Source organism: Arvicanthis niloticus, chromosome 1 (assembly GCF_011762505.2).
Source record: "Arvicanthis niloticus isolate mArvNil1 chromosome 1, mArvNil1.pat.X, whole genome shotgun sequence".
NCBI lineage: Eukaryota > Metazoa > Chordata > Mammalia > Rodentia > Muridae > Arvicanthis > Arvicanthis niloticus.
This window is the reverse complement of record NC_047658.1, coordinates 8,419,831-8,437,751: the sequence shown is the minus strand read 5'-3', so window position 1 is coordinate 8,437,751 and position 17,921 is coordinate 8,419,831. Positions and strand designations below refer to the sequence as shown.

At 42.3% G+C, this 17,921-nt stretch overlaps 1 protein-coding gene and 1 pseudogene across 4 annotated transcripts in view; both read right to left on the bottom strand.

Annotated features, from left to right (window-relative positions):
* LOC117705231 (zinc finger protein 568) overlaps positions 1-17,921 on the bottom strand; it is a 47,435-nt gene that overhangs the window by 15,545 nt on the left and 13,969 nt on the right. For all 4 annotated transcript variants that reach the window (XM_034497619.2, XM_076931313.1, XM_076931305.1 and 1 more), the window contains one exon: positions 17,794-17,889. In XM_034497619.2, coding sequence (XP_034353510.1) covers positions 17,794-17,889 — 96 coding nt within the window. The remainder of the gene's footprint in view (positions 1-17,793; positions 17,890-17,921) is intronic.
* LOC117712109 (uncharacterized) lies at positions 5,932-8,824 on the bottom strand (annotated as a pseudogene).

Below are 17,921 nucleotides of genomic sequence, written 5' to 3'. Positions count from 1 at the left end.
AATATAAGGGGGTGGTATCCATTTTGGTTAATAAAGTTGGTCTGTAGTGTTTTAACAGGATTTTAGTGCCACCACAAGGATCGGCATGCCAAGGGCATTCTGAATGGTAAATTCCAAGAATGAAGAGATTGCTTAGTTTGGGTGGTTGAAACATTACACCCAGCAATTTCCCTCCCTTTCTCTATAACTCCTCGGGCAATACTACAGCTGCATCTAGCAGCTCAAATTTCAACAATTCAAAGCAGAAGGGTTGAGGAGAAGGGGGGAGAGAGAGAGAGAGAGAGAATGAATGAATAAATTGAGAAATGTAACTGACAGAGGCAGCTGCCACTTGTGGCAGACCAGAGACCAGTCTGATGACAGTTTTTTCTTCATCGTTGTCCTGACATCTTCCCAAGCAGACTATAGTCACTACATTCTTGAGCAAATGTGCCGGAGACTCAGGATGGAGAAGCCTGAGAGTAAGCAGACAGAATATGCTTTGCATCCATTCCTAAGTGGTACATGTGACTAAGGCAAACAGGCTATGGAGAGCCCACCAACTGCGGCAAGTAGAAAAGCAGAGGATGGTCCCACGAGCAGCACAAAGAAGCCATTTCCTTCTGTCCAGTATAGTCTTAGCAACAGCACCTGTCACCCTCCCTGGCAACAAACCACAGCAAACACATGCCAAACCTTGTTTCTACTTGCTTCTCAGAATGTCTGATTTGCCCACTGCCTACAGAGCAGTACACACAGGACAGAAATGTGTAGCACCAAGGAATAATAATAAATTGTAGTTATCATAGATCTGTTTTCTCTCTCCAAAATTTCCACCCCACTCTGTGAGCCTCAACCCAAGTCTGTGTGGCATCAGGAATGGCTAGTGTACAGAAACAAGGCACTCGGGAGCAGGCCTTTCCTGGCAGGTAAGAGCTTCAGTCTGATCTCTATCTGCCTCACCAGGTTCTTAGTCCAGACCACAGAAATTCTCCACTGTGCCTCTGATAGGAGGCAGGAAAAGCCACCTTCTGAATACACCCAGACGTTCTGTTCCCCAGCAGGAGCCTTATGCAAAAGCCTTACCTGGTTGGGGTTTCATTGATACTAACTGGCCTGAAAAAGAGGGTTCACTGTAGTCACCCTGCTCACCTACAGGGTAAAACCTCAGAGGCACTAGTGAGGCTCACAGTTTAGAGCTTAAGAGTCTAGTTCACTGGATGCCGGAGAGCAGATACTCCCTTCACACCAGGTGCTACAACAGGGGACACTCACTGGAAAGAGGGAAAGGGACATCAAAATGGAGATGCTACACAAGATTCCCAGAGTTCCCTTCCTCTCCGTCCACACCTGGCCACCATATCACTACAGGTCTGTTTCCTGGAGTTACCTTTGTCAAGAAGTTTCTATTTTCCGTAAAAAACAAAGTGTAAGGCACAGTAAAAATGAAACACCAGAGTTAGAACAAGAACCTGATTCAGGTATGATACGACCATTGTAGTTGAGCAGATGGGGTTTAAAATGGAGCAGCATGCCAAAGGCTTAGTGGGAAGAGGTGGGGAATAAAGTTTCTAAAAAATAAAACAGGAGTCAATGCTACAGATCAGAAATACTGCAAAAGAAACAAAAAATGCCTTTGTGGGCAGAGAGCTAAAACTCAAGTTTACTGAGGAAATCTCTGAGCTCCTACATGGTTTAGTAGAAACTTCAAAAGCTAATAAGAAAAAAGGACTGAAAAACAAGGGAAAGAATATTTAACTACAGAAAAATTATGAAAGAATTACGATAGGAGGAGATACGGATTCAAAACACAAGTAACTTTGAAAACAGCACAAGGCCCAGAAATGTTTACTGGTAAATTCTACCAAACAAGGAAGAAACTACATCAATTCTGAGGAATTGCTTGCTAACTCATTCTGATAGGCCACTCCTAATAACAATCAGACAGTTACTATAAGACAACAACCAACCACCGACTAATATATGTCTGAACACAGATGCAAAAATCCTGAAAATATCAGCAAATCAAGTCCAACCAGGTATAAAAGGAACTATGTATGACAACCAAGAGCTGTAAAATGTTCAGCACATGAAAATCTATCAATGTAATTCATCGTATCAATAGGCTTAAGTAGCAAATCACAAGATTGTATCAAAAGATAACAACAACAACAAAAAAAAACCCATGATGAAATTCTGTGCACAAACACGACTTCTCTGAGTGTGTGATACACATGCGCGTACAGGCATGCACACCCATGTGTCACACATGGAGGTCAGAGATTTATTCTGAGAATCTTCCACTGGTCTCCACCTCATTTTTGAATCAGGATGTCTTCCTGAACATGGAGCTCACATCAACTACCCTGGTAGATGGAAGAGTTTCAAGAATCTTCCTGAGTCTGCTCTCCAACAAGGGCTGGGACTACAGGCACATGCCACCTCACATGGCTTCTGTATGTGAGGGCTTGGAATCTGAACTCTGGTTTTCAGGCTTGCACATCAAATAGTTTATCCATTCCATAAACACAACAACAACAAGCCCCCAGGCTCTCAAGAGACCAGAAGATGGTTTACTGGGTAAAAAATATTTGCTACCAAGCCCAAGAACCTGAGTTCAATCCTGAGACCCACATAATAAAAGGAGAGAACCAACTCCCACAAGCTGTCTTTTGACTTCCACACATATAGCCCAATAAAAATTGGTAGTAGAGGGCCAGAGAGATGGCTCGGTGGGTACAGGTGGTCAACTCAGAGTCTAACAAGCTGAATTCAATTCCAAATAATAGAAAGATTTCCACAAACTGTCCGCTGACCACATACATGTATGCCTACATATACACACCAAGAAACAAATGCATGCATGCATGTATGTGTGTAAATGTCAATAGCTTAGAGCAAGCATTTCATACATGAAGTTGATTAGTAACTAGAAATATATCTAGTACTCCTAGCACAAGTCAGCCAACTCACAACTGCTTGTAACTCCAGCTCCAGGGGATCCAGTGCCCTCGTCTGGCATCCACACAGCATGCATTCACGGGCCCCACCATCACACACAAAAGAAGTCCTTCAAAAAAGGGAGGATGTATTTTAATTATTTCCTTCAAATCCTCTTATTTTCAGAGTTCAGAGCTAGTACACGAGCCAGTGGTGAAAAGTGAATATTGATTTCTTGCTTTGTGCTTTTCCAGGGTTGTCTGATTCCTACATCCATGAAACAACCCTGAAAGGCACCCTATTTTGGATCACTGAGAGTCCCTTCGAGGGCTCTTCCAGCCTTCCAAACGATCTCAGTAATCTTCAGTACTTTTCCTGCTTCCTGACACACAGAAGCCTCAGGCTTCCCTCCTGCATGCCCGGCTGATGTCACTGTTCTGTCTCAAGACTGCAATCTAATAATATCTGGATGAGTTGTCAGGTGATCAATCTCTACCCGCGGCTTCTTTTGTACTAAAGAATGTAGAGTCTTGCTTTTTCAGGTACATATCTTGGATGTTACTCCCAATTGGTCAGGATGAGTCATGTGCTTGAGTTATTTTACACAGCAACTGCTTGTCTGCTCAGTCAGCCGGGGAGAGGGGCTGGTGGAAGGCGGGGAGCTGTGGAGAGGACTGTGTGCTCTTTAGCCACTGAGCCTGCCTTCTGTGTCTCCCTTTAGTGCAGACATCTTTGCCATCACTGAGGCCTGAGTCCTACCAGGGGCTTGGTGACTCGGCACTGCTCACGCAGGAAATCTAAGGGTTTCTTAAAAGACGATCCCTCCAGTCACCTTCTTGGGGACCCTGTCTTAGTCCCATGGCCCTGCTTTCTTGTCTTTGTGCTTCCGTTCATTTCTTTATTCTACAAATGCTGAAGCTCCCCAAAACATCAGACCCTAGCTCTCTGCTTATCCAGTCTCACTGCTTTAAAATCAGTCAAGGAGGACCAGGAGTTCTAAGCCAGCCTTGGCTATACAGCAAGTTGGAGGCCAGCCTGGGCTGCATGAGACCTTATTGTAACAAACAAAACAAACAAACAAACAAACAGGGAAAGGAAAGAAAAAAAAACCCATCACTGGACGTCTTTTCTTTATATTCAAGGCCTACATATACAATGTGCACAAGTCTTCGTTCGGGACGTATGCATGGAGGTCAGAAAGCGACTTGTGAGAGTCAGATCTCTCCTCCCACCCAGGGATGAAACACTTGTCCTGCTTGGCACAAGTGCCTTTACTGGCTGAGCCATCTCAAACATTTCAGACGCCAAGCCTTCCATATTTAGGGGAACTCCAAAGTGGCCAGGGACATTAACAGCTAGAAGACTAAGAAGATAAAAATCGTTTCTGCTATCACTGACTTCAGGAAAGATAGACTGGGTTTTAGGTTTAGCCAGGTCCTGCTTCTGAGGACAAAAGTCAACACTCTCCCAAGAAGTGTAACAAAATGGAGCATCTTTCTGTCTCCCCTTCACATCACCTGGGTCCTGCAATTCCTCTCCAGCCCCTGGCCCACTCCACTGTGACCCCTTTACACTTTCCTGGTTTCTGAAGTTACTCCATGTCATATGTCACATCTGAGGACTTGGGAGCTAGAAACTACAGATGAGAGAAAATGCACTGTTTGTCTTTCTGGGTCTCGTTCAACATAGTCTTTACTCTCACCTGCAAGCCCATGATTTATTGTTCACAGCTGAACAGTATTCAATTCTGTAAATGTAACACATGTTCATTTGCCACTCTTCTGCTAAAGGACATTTAGATTGTTTCTATTTCCTGGCTATAATAAATAGGGTGGCTATGAACACTGCTGGAGGAAGGGCACGGGACAAATAACACCAATCCAAACTGAAACAATCATAACTGTACTGCAGGCTGGGCAGTGGTGGCGCACGCCTTTAATCCCAGCACTTGGGAGGCAGAGGCAGAGGCAGGCCAATTTCTGAGTTCGAGGGCAGCCTGGTCTACAGAGTGAGTTCCAGGACAACCAGGGCTACACAGAGAAACCCTGTCTCAAAAAAAAAAAAAAACAAAAAAAATTGTACTGCAGAATTTTTATCTGAAAGAGATTTACTTATGTGAAGTTAACTTCAAACAAATAAAATTAATGCTCAAATGTAAAATTTAAAGACCCCTCTGACCAACATCCTTAATTCTTGATTTTAAAGATATATTAGTGACTTTTTACTCATCAAATAATACTGTGAAGATGACAACACTTTAAACATTCTCTTAAAGACTGGCTCATAAGTTAAGAGAATGATGTCCTTGTGGAGAACATCGTTGCTTAGAATGTGGGGCACTCACGGCTTCCAGACAGAACTAAATAAACCACTAAGTGAATGGTCGTGAAAGGATTAGCATGGGTTAAAGGTTAAGATTGAACAACAAAATTGCATATAGCCACCTAAGGGAGTAAAAAGGGCTTTTCATTCCAAAAGGTATCAGTTAACAATGAAATTAATGCCTATGTTAACCATATGCAAAAATCACAAGGTAAGAACAATAATATCACAATGCAAATTCCCTAGAACATCTTAATTCTGCATGATGCGAAACACATTAGTAACTAGTTAGTTAACAGCCTAACAAGTCTATTGTGGAACAGGAAATGTGCAGAGCTGAAGATACCCTAAAGTAGTAAATAAAACACATTTTCAGCTGGGCACAGCAGCAATACCTATGATGTCAAAATACTTTGGGAAGTTGAGGAGGAAGGATCAGGAGTTTAATGCCAGCCTGAGTTACACATGGAGACCTGTCTTAGAAAACCAAAGGTGGGGACACAGTGAAGTAGGAGAGGACCTGTCAAACATGTGCAAAGCCCTCGTTCCATTCCTAGCCCTACACACACCCCGAAGTCAAAAGTCACCAAAAAACAAGCAGCGTATTTTATGTTGTACTAACTTCAGAGAATGTGGGCTTAGGATGTGGCTCAGTTACAGGCCTGGGTTTAAGAATCAGCACCTTGTAAGTCAGGCAGAGCCGTGCAGGAGCCGTGCAGGAGCCGTGCAGGAGCCATGCTGGAGCCATGCAGGAGCCATGCAGGAGCCGTGCAGCTCTGAGAGGATTAGCAGCTCAAACTCATTCTCAGCTACACAGCAAGTTAAAGACAGACAACCCAAGATATGAGACCTGGCCTCAGAAGAATAAGTAAATAATTTATGATAAACATTTACTTGAACCTAAGACATCACTGCTTCACAGATGCATTAAAATGAAGGGTTGGATTATGAATGGATACGCATGGCTCAGCGGTAGAGCAGCTGCCTAACATAAGCAAGGCCCTGGTGTAATCCTCAGCACTTCATCAAGGCAACATCCAATCCTCCCACAAGAAAATAACTACGGCACATCTGCTAATGCTGAGGTCACATTTCCATTTTCACAGTAAAAGTTACTTGAATTTAATGCATCATTAGTTGAAAGATGAATCCAAATATCAAAAATATTTAAAATGTGAAACAAACAAACCACAGAATAAAGCACATTAACTTTGTACCGTTCTCAGTATTGTGTGAGCATGCATGTTCGTGCGGATCCACTGTGCTTGCACGTGTGTATGTAGGTCAGAGAGATTAGAGGACACCCTGGGCACTGTTCCTCAGGAGCTATTCACTTCTGGGGGGAGAAAGCAAGGAATTTCTAACTGGCCTAGGACTTGCAAAACAGGTTCGGCTAGTTGGCTAGCAGGGCTCAGGGATCTGCCTCTCTCCCCAATACCGGGATTACAAGTATGAGCCAGTAAGCTTTGCTTCTTTATTTTTAATTTTTTCTTTCAAAGCACAGGTTGTGGGAATCAAACTCAGATCCTCCTGTTTGCAGAGATGGGCTTTGCCAACTGACTTGTTCCCCCAAAGTCTGCTTCCCAGGATGGGGTCTCACCATGGAGGCAGAGTAACCTCACAGTCTTAACCCCTTTGTGTCTGCATATGGGGTGCTAGGAGGAAGACGGAAAAATTTCTGATAGAATGGTTTAGCATGTGAAAGGCCACACGAATACTTTTGAACATTTTTATGGGCACAGGTTTAGCCAGTTATTAGTGAGAACTAACTAGGAAAACCATCAGCCTGGAAGAGAAAAAGGAATTGCCTTGTGTGTCTTAGCTCATTTGTTTAAAGAGAGAACCAACAGATTGTACTCAAGTGGCCTGAATGAATTATTCTATTGATATTAGAATGTACTTTCCCCCCACCATGAGCAAGCCTGAAGAGACCTTGTTTACCACAACAAGGTCAAGTAACAGGATCTAGGTGGAGTTACCCACCTTGGCTGCCCGGAACACAGAAGCAGAACTGCCCCTGGGCTTGCCTTGAGACATCTCCGGCAGTGACCTGGAATGGACTATGGATTATCCCACCCATCTGAAACCAGGAGGGGTTGTGGGTTGGGTCTTCCCCTTTAAATTGAGAGCTGAACATTAAAGCTTGGGGCCTTGATCAGAGAACTTTGTCTTGGCCTCATCTCTTCTCGCCTTCCTTCCCCTTTCATTCCCAGCCCCCCTTTCAGGTGAACCCAGTTGACTTGTGGCCGCGGGCGGCTACAGATTGGCGAGCACAACGTGGGACTTGAAAACGGGGGAGCAGCTGAGGAACACTGTCTTAGGTGGGGCTCCACGGAAAATGGGAATAAGAAGGTATCCCGCACACTTAGGAAGTAGCAAACAGTATTGAAGCTAGCGCTAGGTAAGTTTGGGAGGCCATGTTTGCAGGAAGTGTGTTTTAGGGGATACGGTCTAGGTCAAATAGGTGTTGACCTGATGCCTACTTTGCCTAGGAGGTGACAGTGAATTTCGGGATAGGAGAATTCTAAAAGGGCATTTGCCCGCAGCCTGGGTTTCTCCCCAGTATGGATTTTCTGATGGGTAATAAGGTTTTCTTTCTGGCTGAAGGCTCTCCCGAACTAGTTACACTCCTAGGGTTTCTCAGCAGTGATTCCACATGTGTACATAAGGGAAGAACTCTGAGAGAAGGCCTCCCCACACTTACTGCATACATAAGGCTTCTCCCCTGTGTGGCTTCTCATATGTATGATAAACACTGAGCACTGAGAGAAAGCTTTTCCACATTTATTATATTTGTAAGGCTTTAACCCTGTGTGGCTTCTCATATGCAGAGTGACAGATGACATTCGAGAGAAAGCTCTACCACATTCATTACATGTGTAAGGTTTCTCCCCAATATGAAGTTTCTCATGCTCAGTAAGATTCTGCTGGCTGAAGGATTTCCCACACTCCTTACATTGATAGGGTTTCTCTCCAGTGTGGACCCTCTCATGTTCAATGAGATTGGATTTCTGACTGAAAGCTTTCCAGCAATCCTTACATGCATAAAGTTTCTCCCCAGTATGGATTCTTTGATGTCTAATGAGATTAGATATTTGAAAGCTCTCCCACACTCATTACACACATATGGCTTTTCCCCAGTATGAATTTTCTCATGTGTAATGAGATTTTCCTTCTTGCTAAAGGATTTTCCACATTCTTTGCACCCATAATGTTTTTCTACAGCATGATTTCTGTCATGTGTGAGGAGGTCACATTTATGAGCGAAGTCTTGTCCACACTGACTACATATAAGGGGAGCTATGGCACAGGGTGAGCAATGGTCAAACGCCACTCCACACTCATCACATTCAAAATTCTTGTCCCTTACACAGAATCTCTTATAACTAAGTATATCTAAATTTCATTCCAAACCCTTATTAAATGAATCACAATCATAGAAGCTTTGTCCTGAAGTAACAATATCTGAGCTCAAAGGAAAATTTTTTGCAATCTTTTTACAGTCAGTGACATTTCCGTTAATCAGAGCTTTCCTGGAGATAGGTGTGCCTTTCCTCACCAGGGTTTCCTGTTGTTTCTCCATCTGTTCATCAACTTCCCAATCTTCTAAAATGGAGGACCAAAAATAATTACTTGTGAAATTCTCATATCACTATACTATTTAACAAGTTAGAAATTTGAATCCTTATGGTGGGCCTTAGTCAGCCAATAAGAAACTAAAATGCAAATGCCCTCATTCTTAAATACTGAAAAGTTACTCCTATAGGCGACATTATAGGGGAAAAGCTCAAAGTAAACCAAAAACCTGGCACTTTTAGGTCTAAGTAGCACTGATGGGATTTTTAAAAAAACTGTATCCTTAAGCCGGGCGGTGGTGGCACACGCCTTTAATCCCAGCACTTGGGAGGCAGAGGCAGGCGGATTTCTGAGTTCTAGGCCAGCCTAGTCTACAGAGTGAGTTCCAGGACAGCCAGGGCTATACAGAGAAACCCTGTCTTGGAAAACCAAAAAAAAAAAAAAAAAAAAAAGAAAAGAAAAAAAAAGGGAGGGGGTGAGCCATATTAATACTAGTTGTTCACAGCATGTTCATCTATGCAGAAAAATCTAAAAACAAAACAAAAGAAACACCTCAGCAACTAAAACCTGCTGGTAGCAATCATTATTACAAGATGGCAGGACACAAGGTTAACATGCAAAAAAAGAACTGCTTATCAGGAATGAACATGCAGAAATGAACACACCACTATTTTAATTAGTACTCCTCAAAACAAAATTAATATAAATCTAATAACATATGTACAACACCTGCAATGGGAAAAACATAAAACTCTTGACTTCTAAAATCAAACAACTAATGGATATTGTATGTTGATGGACAGGAAGACCCAAACTCAGCATGTTAGTTCTTCATTTGATTACCAGGCTCAATGCAATCTCAGCTTGTACTTTTCTTTGTATAGAGAGACAAACTGATTCCGAAGATGAAGATGAAATGCCCAGAATAGAGAACACAGTATTAAAGAAGAAATGGCTGAGAACACCTGACCTCAAGATTGTGGTTAAGCTCTAGAAATCACATAGAAGGGGAGGCAGCAGAAGAGACAAGCAGAAAAAGGAGCAGAATAAAGAACACAGAAACAGACACAAATAACCACAGTCGTTTGGTCTTTGACAAAGGAGCAAGGGTAATACAACAGGGCAGAGACAGTCTTCTCAACAACGTGCTGCAACAACTGGACATCTGCACTACATGAGTGAGCCTAGACACCAGCCTTACACTTGCCACAAAGCCTGTTAGGTGCCGCAGTGAGCGTGACAGCATTCTCCATTACAAGATGGCGCGGGCATCCTGTGCTCCCACAAGTAAACAACTAACTGCAGGTGCAAAAGACAAAAGCGCGCAAAGTCACTGCCCATCCCCGGGGTGTAATATGGGGTGATGAGTGAACAGCCAATCAGAAGTGAACACGCCACTCTAGGGTACATATAGCAGTACCTTTCCCAGGTTTTGGGTCTATTCCGCTTCTGCTGATACAAGAATAAAGCCTCACTGTAGTAACCACCCGAACACTGCCTCACGTGTCTCTTTCGCAGGCGAAGGGGACTCGAAACAAAAGCCTACAAACCATGGTGCCAAATATAGAGCACAAGTCTGTGAACGGGCTAGGGCCATGGCGGGGGCAGGGGTTGGAGAAGTCACCATAAAGGCAAAGGCATGATCAATGAAAAAAGCAAGCTGAGCATCATTAAAACTTCGTAACTTGTGCTTCACAAAAGACTCAAGCAAGAAGACAAGTACAGACGGTAAGTATTTACAGAAGATACACGATTATCTTAGGACATATACAAAGAATACAGGAAACTTAAAGTTAAAAACATTATCAAGCCGGGCAGTGGTGACACACTCCTTTAATCCTAGCACTTGGGAGGCAGAGGCAGGTGCATCTCTCTGAGTTTGAGGCCAGCCTGATCTACAGAGCTAATTCCAGGACAACCAGAGCTACACAGAGAAACCCAGTCTTGGAAAACTCCAAACAAACAAACAAACACAAACCTTACAGGGTGTGGCTGTACATGCCTATGGTTCCAACACCTGGAGGTTAAAGCAGGAAGACTGGAAGATCAAGGACATCCAGAGTGACCCAGAGATCATGGTATCCCCCAAACAAAAACAGCTGCCCTACCTTTCACAAAGCAGCACAGGAAAACAAATAAAATTATGTCATTAGGGAATGTACTGCAAAGGTACATGGGAGAGATACCACTAAGTAGCTATCAGAGTAACCAAAATCTTAAACGTGAATACCTGCAGAGGCTGACAAGGACCCACAACAGGGAGGCTGAGGCTGCTGCTGGAAATGTAAGAGGGTACATCCACTTTACAGATAATCTGCAAGTTTCTTACAAAATTAGATATTTCTCTCCTTTTGGGGGTGGAGATTTTTTAAAAGACGTATTTATTTATTTTATGTATGTGAGTACACTGCTACTGTCTTTAGACACACCAGAAGAGGGCATAAGATCCCACTATAGATGGTTGTGAGCCACCATGTGGGTGCTGGGAATTGAACTCAGGACCTTTGGAAGAACAGTCAGTGCTCTTAACTGCTGAGCCATCTCTCCAGCCCCTAGATATATTCTTAAACAAACTTTTACTACATTATTTGTTTACTTGTGTATTTATTAGAGGGAGGGGCACGTGTGTAGCATGTGTGGAGGTCAGAGGACAACTCGCAGTAGTCAGTTCTTTACAATGTGGATGCCAGGGCTTGGGCTCAGGCTGTCAGGCTTGGTGAGCCATCTCACTAGACCACAAATTAAATGATACTTTCACCTATGATTCAGTAAACATACTCTTTGGGATTTGCCCCAGTGAATTTAAAAACAAGCTAAGTGCACCATATTTCTATTTTATTTTTCTATTTTTCAAGAAAAAGGATAAAACTGGTACTAAAAACAAACAAATAAGAAACAGATTAGGGAGCAGTTAGAGGCCGTGACCCAGGCAGACAACACAGATCTGCTTAGATGAGACGACAACTCTTCCATCTAAACCCAATGAAGGTTCACATGGGATTTAAGGAATTGTCATCTGCAAGTAGGAGCACTAGACTCAGAACTAAACGAGGAAATGTGCATGTTTCTTAGGAGATTAAAACAGGCAGCAAGCACTCAAAGGTTGGAAACCCTTTCTTTAGTTCAAACACAAATACTTTCTTGATCATTTTTCGAGAAAGAACTCCCTCAACAGCTCACTCCTCTGTGACTACCTTCTAGAAACATAAAACGCAAAGTGTCTTTAGTCCTTCTCGGAATTCTGAGAGCCACTTACCATCCTCACATAAATCCTTGACATAGCAGCTAGTTGCTTCCTTTGTTGTAACTGGACCTTGACTACACCACCACTTAGTAATCTGTGTAAGAAAATGGCTGGGTCTCTACAATCCAGGCAGGAGAAAGGTTTATTTCTGGAGAAAATGAACCAAAGAGGCTCCAGATTTAGAAGCAAGCAGATGCAGAAGGATTCAGGTTAACAAAACAGTATGAGTGGTTTGAATGTTTATATATCAAATGCTGAGACCTCCAATCCTATTCATCAGTGTCCTGCAGGGCGTTTGGCATGTGCCTCCAGGTGTGACGACATGGAAGCTTGAAAGAAAGACCTATAGGTGGTGGAATCTGGGACACTGAACAAAACTTTTGGGTTCTGATTTAACCAGCATAGTCTACTACTCAAAAGAAGCATGAAAATCTGCATGATCTTTTATATATGTAATATATAATAACATATTATATATATATATATATATTTATATATATATATATATATTTTTTTTTTTTTTTCCCCCTAAAGGAGGGAAAGATAAAGTGAGAATAGCATACCACTGTAGGATCTGCATTTCTATTAACATTGGAGAAAACTAAAAATGCATTATTAAAACACAAAGAAACCAGGCTAAAGAGATGGCTCAGCTAGTAAAGTGCTGGTCCTGTAAGCAGGAGGCCATGAGTTCAATCCCCAACATGCACATGGAAACAGGACCCTTAGCCAAGGGTCAGCCAGTTTAGCCCAAATGGTGAGGTCCAGGCCAAGGAGAGGCTCGGCCTTAAAGGAAGTAGGTGGCATTTCTGAGGATATTTGTCCTCTGTCTTCCACACGCATACAGAAATAACAAAACAACCAAACAAAACAATAAAACCCTGTATAAAAGGAAAACAACAGCCCCATGAGAGCAGAGACACAAACCACAAGAGACACAAACCACAAGAGACACAAACCAAACCACAAGTTCTTTTGCCTCCAGGAACTATCATAGATTCCCGATAAATCTGCCCATTTTATATATCAGAAGCTATTAGTTTTCATAAAGTAATAATTATGAAAGCATTTGAAGATTAGGTTGTCCAAACTAATTCCAATCCAAAACTATTAGTAAGCATAAAGAGAATGTCAGGTATCTAGTTATAATTAATTTTTATATATGCTTAGTGAACAAGCCGTGTTTCTAGTAAAAGTATAAAGTGATCCAGAGTCGAGTCCCTTTATTTCCTGCTGTTCTTGGACTGCAGGTGATGTAATCTTGTCCTGTGGATTTCCACTCCTGTGAGTGGCATCAACTGTGAGGTGCAGACTACTTTAAACCTGCTCAGTTAAAAGCTCTGCTTACAAGGGACCTTTGTAACTTTGCTGCCACTTCATATAAGCCAAACAATACACATAATGAAAGAAAGAACCTTTCAAAGTACAGACAACCAACTCAGGAATCAATTGAGAAAACAAGACCACAGGTTTCCTCTCAGTGGGCTAACAGTTTAAGTACTGGACACCACAGTGGGAAAACATTTTCAGACTCCAATCACTCTGGTGGATGAAGAGGGGCAAGACATGGACACTTACTGGGAACTGAGCTCAACATTAAACAACTGTTGAGTCTTGATCGTTCAGAACCCTCAGATGAAAGGAAAAGATACAAAGAGTTTTGCAGTTCTGGAGGCATTAAAGGTAACATTCCCACACTGTCTTCTAGACAGACAGATTAATAAGATGAACACAGATATATCAGGTAGGCACACAAAAGGAAAGCGTCCATATGTAACTTACAATTATTCAGGGAGATCTCCTATGACTTGAACCTGAAGGAATGAGGGTCCTGAACTGCAAAGTGTCCTGGGAGGACCAGGGATGTGAACATAAAGAAGACACAAAGCTGGAGTGAGGAGGACTGTGTAAGCTAAGAATCATGCCAGCACGTGGACTATGTACGCAGCAGGGCATCTTATACACTGTTTGCAGAGAAAACGGGCAAAGCCAGCAGTTAGTTGTCACACAAAGATCTAATCATTGAAGCCATAAATACCTGATATACAAACGCCTGAGCCCTAATAATTACACTAATTGCCACATCCATAACAGCTATATACAGTATACAAGTCATTTATTGTTACCATAACAAAGCCACGATTCTCTCCACTAATTACTATCAATGAAAAAGACCCAAACATAATTAATCCCATTAAATGATGAAGTCAGCAGGAAGCTTATCACAAAATGTTGTACAAAGGAACACAGGCTATCTTGAGTGTGCACAGATCAAGCACATCAGTGGCCTTGGGACTGATAATCACAAAGTCTGGGGAGAAGTCTGTTTCCAGGAACTGAAACCTTGATTCCCCTGACACCCTTGGCCCCACCTCAGCCCTTGTCAAGTCTGTCCATGGGCAAGGACACAGATATTAATGTTCCTTTTGTCCTTCCAACGGAGCCTGTGAAGAAGTCTTCAATTGGCCTAGTCCCTAACAGTCCAGGGGAAGTTGAAAAAAGGAGTGATGCAAAAAGCATTTCATAAAACAAGAAGAAATAAACAGTGAGTGAGACCAAAAGAAAAATCCAAACGTAGAGAAAAGGAAAGAGGAACGCCATTTCCAAGAAGGGTGCTTTATGGGATCAACAGAGCAGAAGCCTCCCCAATTCAATATGGTGGTGTAGCAAACATGTCTTCCTCTACAACTAGAAAGAACAGAATAGAAAATACATCCTCAGTGAAACTTTAACTCCACAATATAAGCAAAGGACAAAAAATGGGTTGCCTAAGGTAGAGAAGTCCAGAAGCCAAAACTTATTTCTTCTCTCAGATAAGATATCTAGGAAACAGAGTTCTATAAAACATAGGCACCTATTGTCCAACTCTGAGGTCCAGGTGTGCTGACAGAGCAGAGGGCACCTACCTGGCTCACATGGTCCTGACAAACGGCAAGGGAGGAACAACTGAGTAAGCAGATGCAAACAAACCTTACTCTGGAAAAACACACTGTTGGCACAAGAGGGTGGGAGGGACCTGAAGATAAAGGAACCATGAAGATGACAGTCCCTTCAGCTTGGGACAATGGGTAACCCAACTTTGAACCTGATGGAATGGTCACTACGAGGCACAAAGATTTCCTATTAGCTTGGAACATTTTTTTTTTTGGTAGTGGGTCTAGGAGAAAATACCCCAACAAGGAGACTCCTGAGACAAACAATGAGAATCAGAAAAGCACGCTATCTAATCTGTATAATGACAGTATAAAATCAAAACCCCAAAAGAATCTTTGAGCTTACAGAGGTATTTGGTGGTAGAGCACTTGCTTAGAATGCACAAGTTGGGGAGGGTGAGCATGATTCCTAACAATGGAAACAAAACAAATGTATAGAAGGAAGGCAAAGAAGCCACAAGTCTAAAGGAAATACTGATCATAGCTGGCGGCATTTCTGAAGCTTCAGAGAAAATGCAACAAAGCAACTCCCCACATGTGAATCCCTGATGACTTGTGTGGACAAGCAGAGCAAGTGATTTATGAGAAGGAACAACCAGGCTCCTTTCCCAACAATATTTAAAAGTAGAAAATAACACAGAACTGACTAAAGCTCACAAGACACTGCCCGCAATAAACTTTTGGGAAAGAAAACAAAGCTTAAGAATTTGATACATCCGGGTGGTGGTGGCGCACGCCTTTAATCCCAGCACTTGGGAGGCAGAGGCAGGCGGATTTCTGAGTTCGAGGCCAGCCTGGTCTACAGAGTGAGTTCCACGACAGCCAGGACTACACAGAGAAACCCTGTCTCAAAAAAAAAAAAAAAAAAAACAAAAAAACAACAAAAAAAAAAAAAAAAAAAAAGAAAAGAAAAAGAAAAAAAAAAAAAGAATTTGATACAGCCAATCTTGTGAAATGGAATAATTTAGAAAGGTATATTCTTTATATTTTTAAATTTATGTGTATTGGAGTGTATATGTATGTATACTATGTACATTTGGTACCCAAGAAGCGAGAAGAAAGTTTCGGAATCCCTGGAACTGGATTTACAGTGGTTGTGAGCTGCCTACTGTGGTGCTTTGAATCAAACCTAGGTTCTCTGCAAGAGGCAAATGCTGTTAACTGCTGAGCCATTTTCCTAGTACTCAAAGGCATTTTCTTACACACAAAATAAATTATGGGCTAGGGATGTGGCTCAGTTGGTAGAGTGCTTGCCCAGCATGCACAAATCCCTGGGGTTGATCTTCAGCATCACATAAACCCAGCACTTGAGAGGTAGAGGTAGAAGGACCAGAGATTTCAAGGACAGCTTGGTCTCTCTAGAGATCCAACCTTAAAACACAGAAACCAAAAACCCATCCAAACACACACATACACACAAACCCCACTAAATTCTAAGTTCTATGTACATAGTCTTTGTTTCGTATGTTGTTATATGCCCATGCCTCAGACAGTATTTTATTTTTATTGCTATTACTATAAATGGACATTCTTTCTTTTATGTCCTCTTAGTTGTGAGGTATTTGTGAGAGCTGTTAGTTTTTATGTGTTACATTCCTATTACCTCACTGGATTCTCATACAACTTGACACACCATCTCAATTGGTTCTAGCACTTTCCAGGGAGACAATCCCAACATCTGTAAATTCAAATGGTTTTATAATTTCTTTTTCAATTCTTTCAAAAAATGTTTTTAAATTTTCATTTCATATTAGTTACTTCCCAAGGAGGCCAGAGAAGGCATCATATCCCCTGACATAGAGTTACAGACAGTTGTAAGCTGCCATGAAGGTGTGGGAACCAGACTCAGATTCTCTGGAAGTACAGCCAGTGCTCTTAACTGGTGGGCCATGTCTCTAGCCCCCTTTCAATTCTTAAAGAACTTGTTTTTCTTTCTTGTCTAATATGCAGGTAAACAACAAACAAAATGTAAAAAAGAGAACTTAGAAAGCTCCATTTCTCAAAGTATATGGAAAACAGACAGACAAACAGGGACCTTGGCAGACTCATACATCCAGCATAGTCCTAAGCAGCATGGTTTTTCCAAATAAGACAGTTAAAGCTAAAATACACATGGCAAAATAAATAGGAGAGCTCCGGAAACAAGGGAGTAAATACAGCTGAGAGAGAGAGAGGACAAAGTGTGGAGGATGAAGGACACTTTTAAAATGTATTTTTGGATGGTTTGCATTTTTTAACCTAGTAGGCACACGAGGAAGATGTGGATAAGCAGGACGGAGAGACCACAGCATTTTCTAAGGCAGGAACATAACTTTCAAAACCATGGATGTGTGAGGCCTACAACGCAAAGTGCCACTTACTATAAAACACAAGGTGAAGCTTTTCAGGTGCAGTGAAACCAAGAACTAAAGGAATCTCAAGTATGAACTAAGGCTGGCTTAAAACGCCACAGTCCACACTGGTGCTGTGGAAGCAGATGAACTGTGAACACGAGAGAGGCAGGGTGGGAGGGTCAGAGAAAGGTACAAGCTCACAAGGTGAGCTGGAGACACACTGGAAGGCGGGCACTCTGGAATCACAGGGGCTCTGCCCTCCCAAAGTCTGAAAAAAGAATACAACTCTAATACAGCAGAGTCATTCCTAGAATAGAAATGTCACACAATCTGACAAGTGGCATGTCACACATCTGTCATTTAGAAGAAAGACTAGGATAAGGCAGTCTTGGGAAATGGGGAACAGAGCCCTCACTGAACTCTGTCACGTGGCTTTCTCACTAAGAGCCACTTCTCACTTATTCACCTGGAGAGCGTCTCCAAAACATCTCTTCCTCCAGCACCCACGGCTCCTCTTCCTGTTCCAACTTGAAGATCACATCTGGTTTGGTGACTTGACAACCTGGTTCAGAAAACAGGAAAGAACTTGCATGA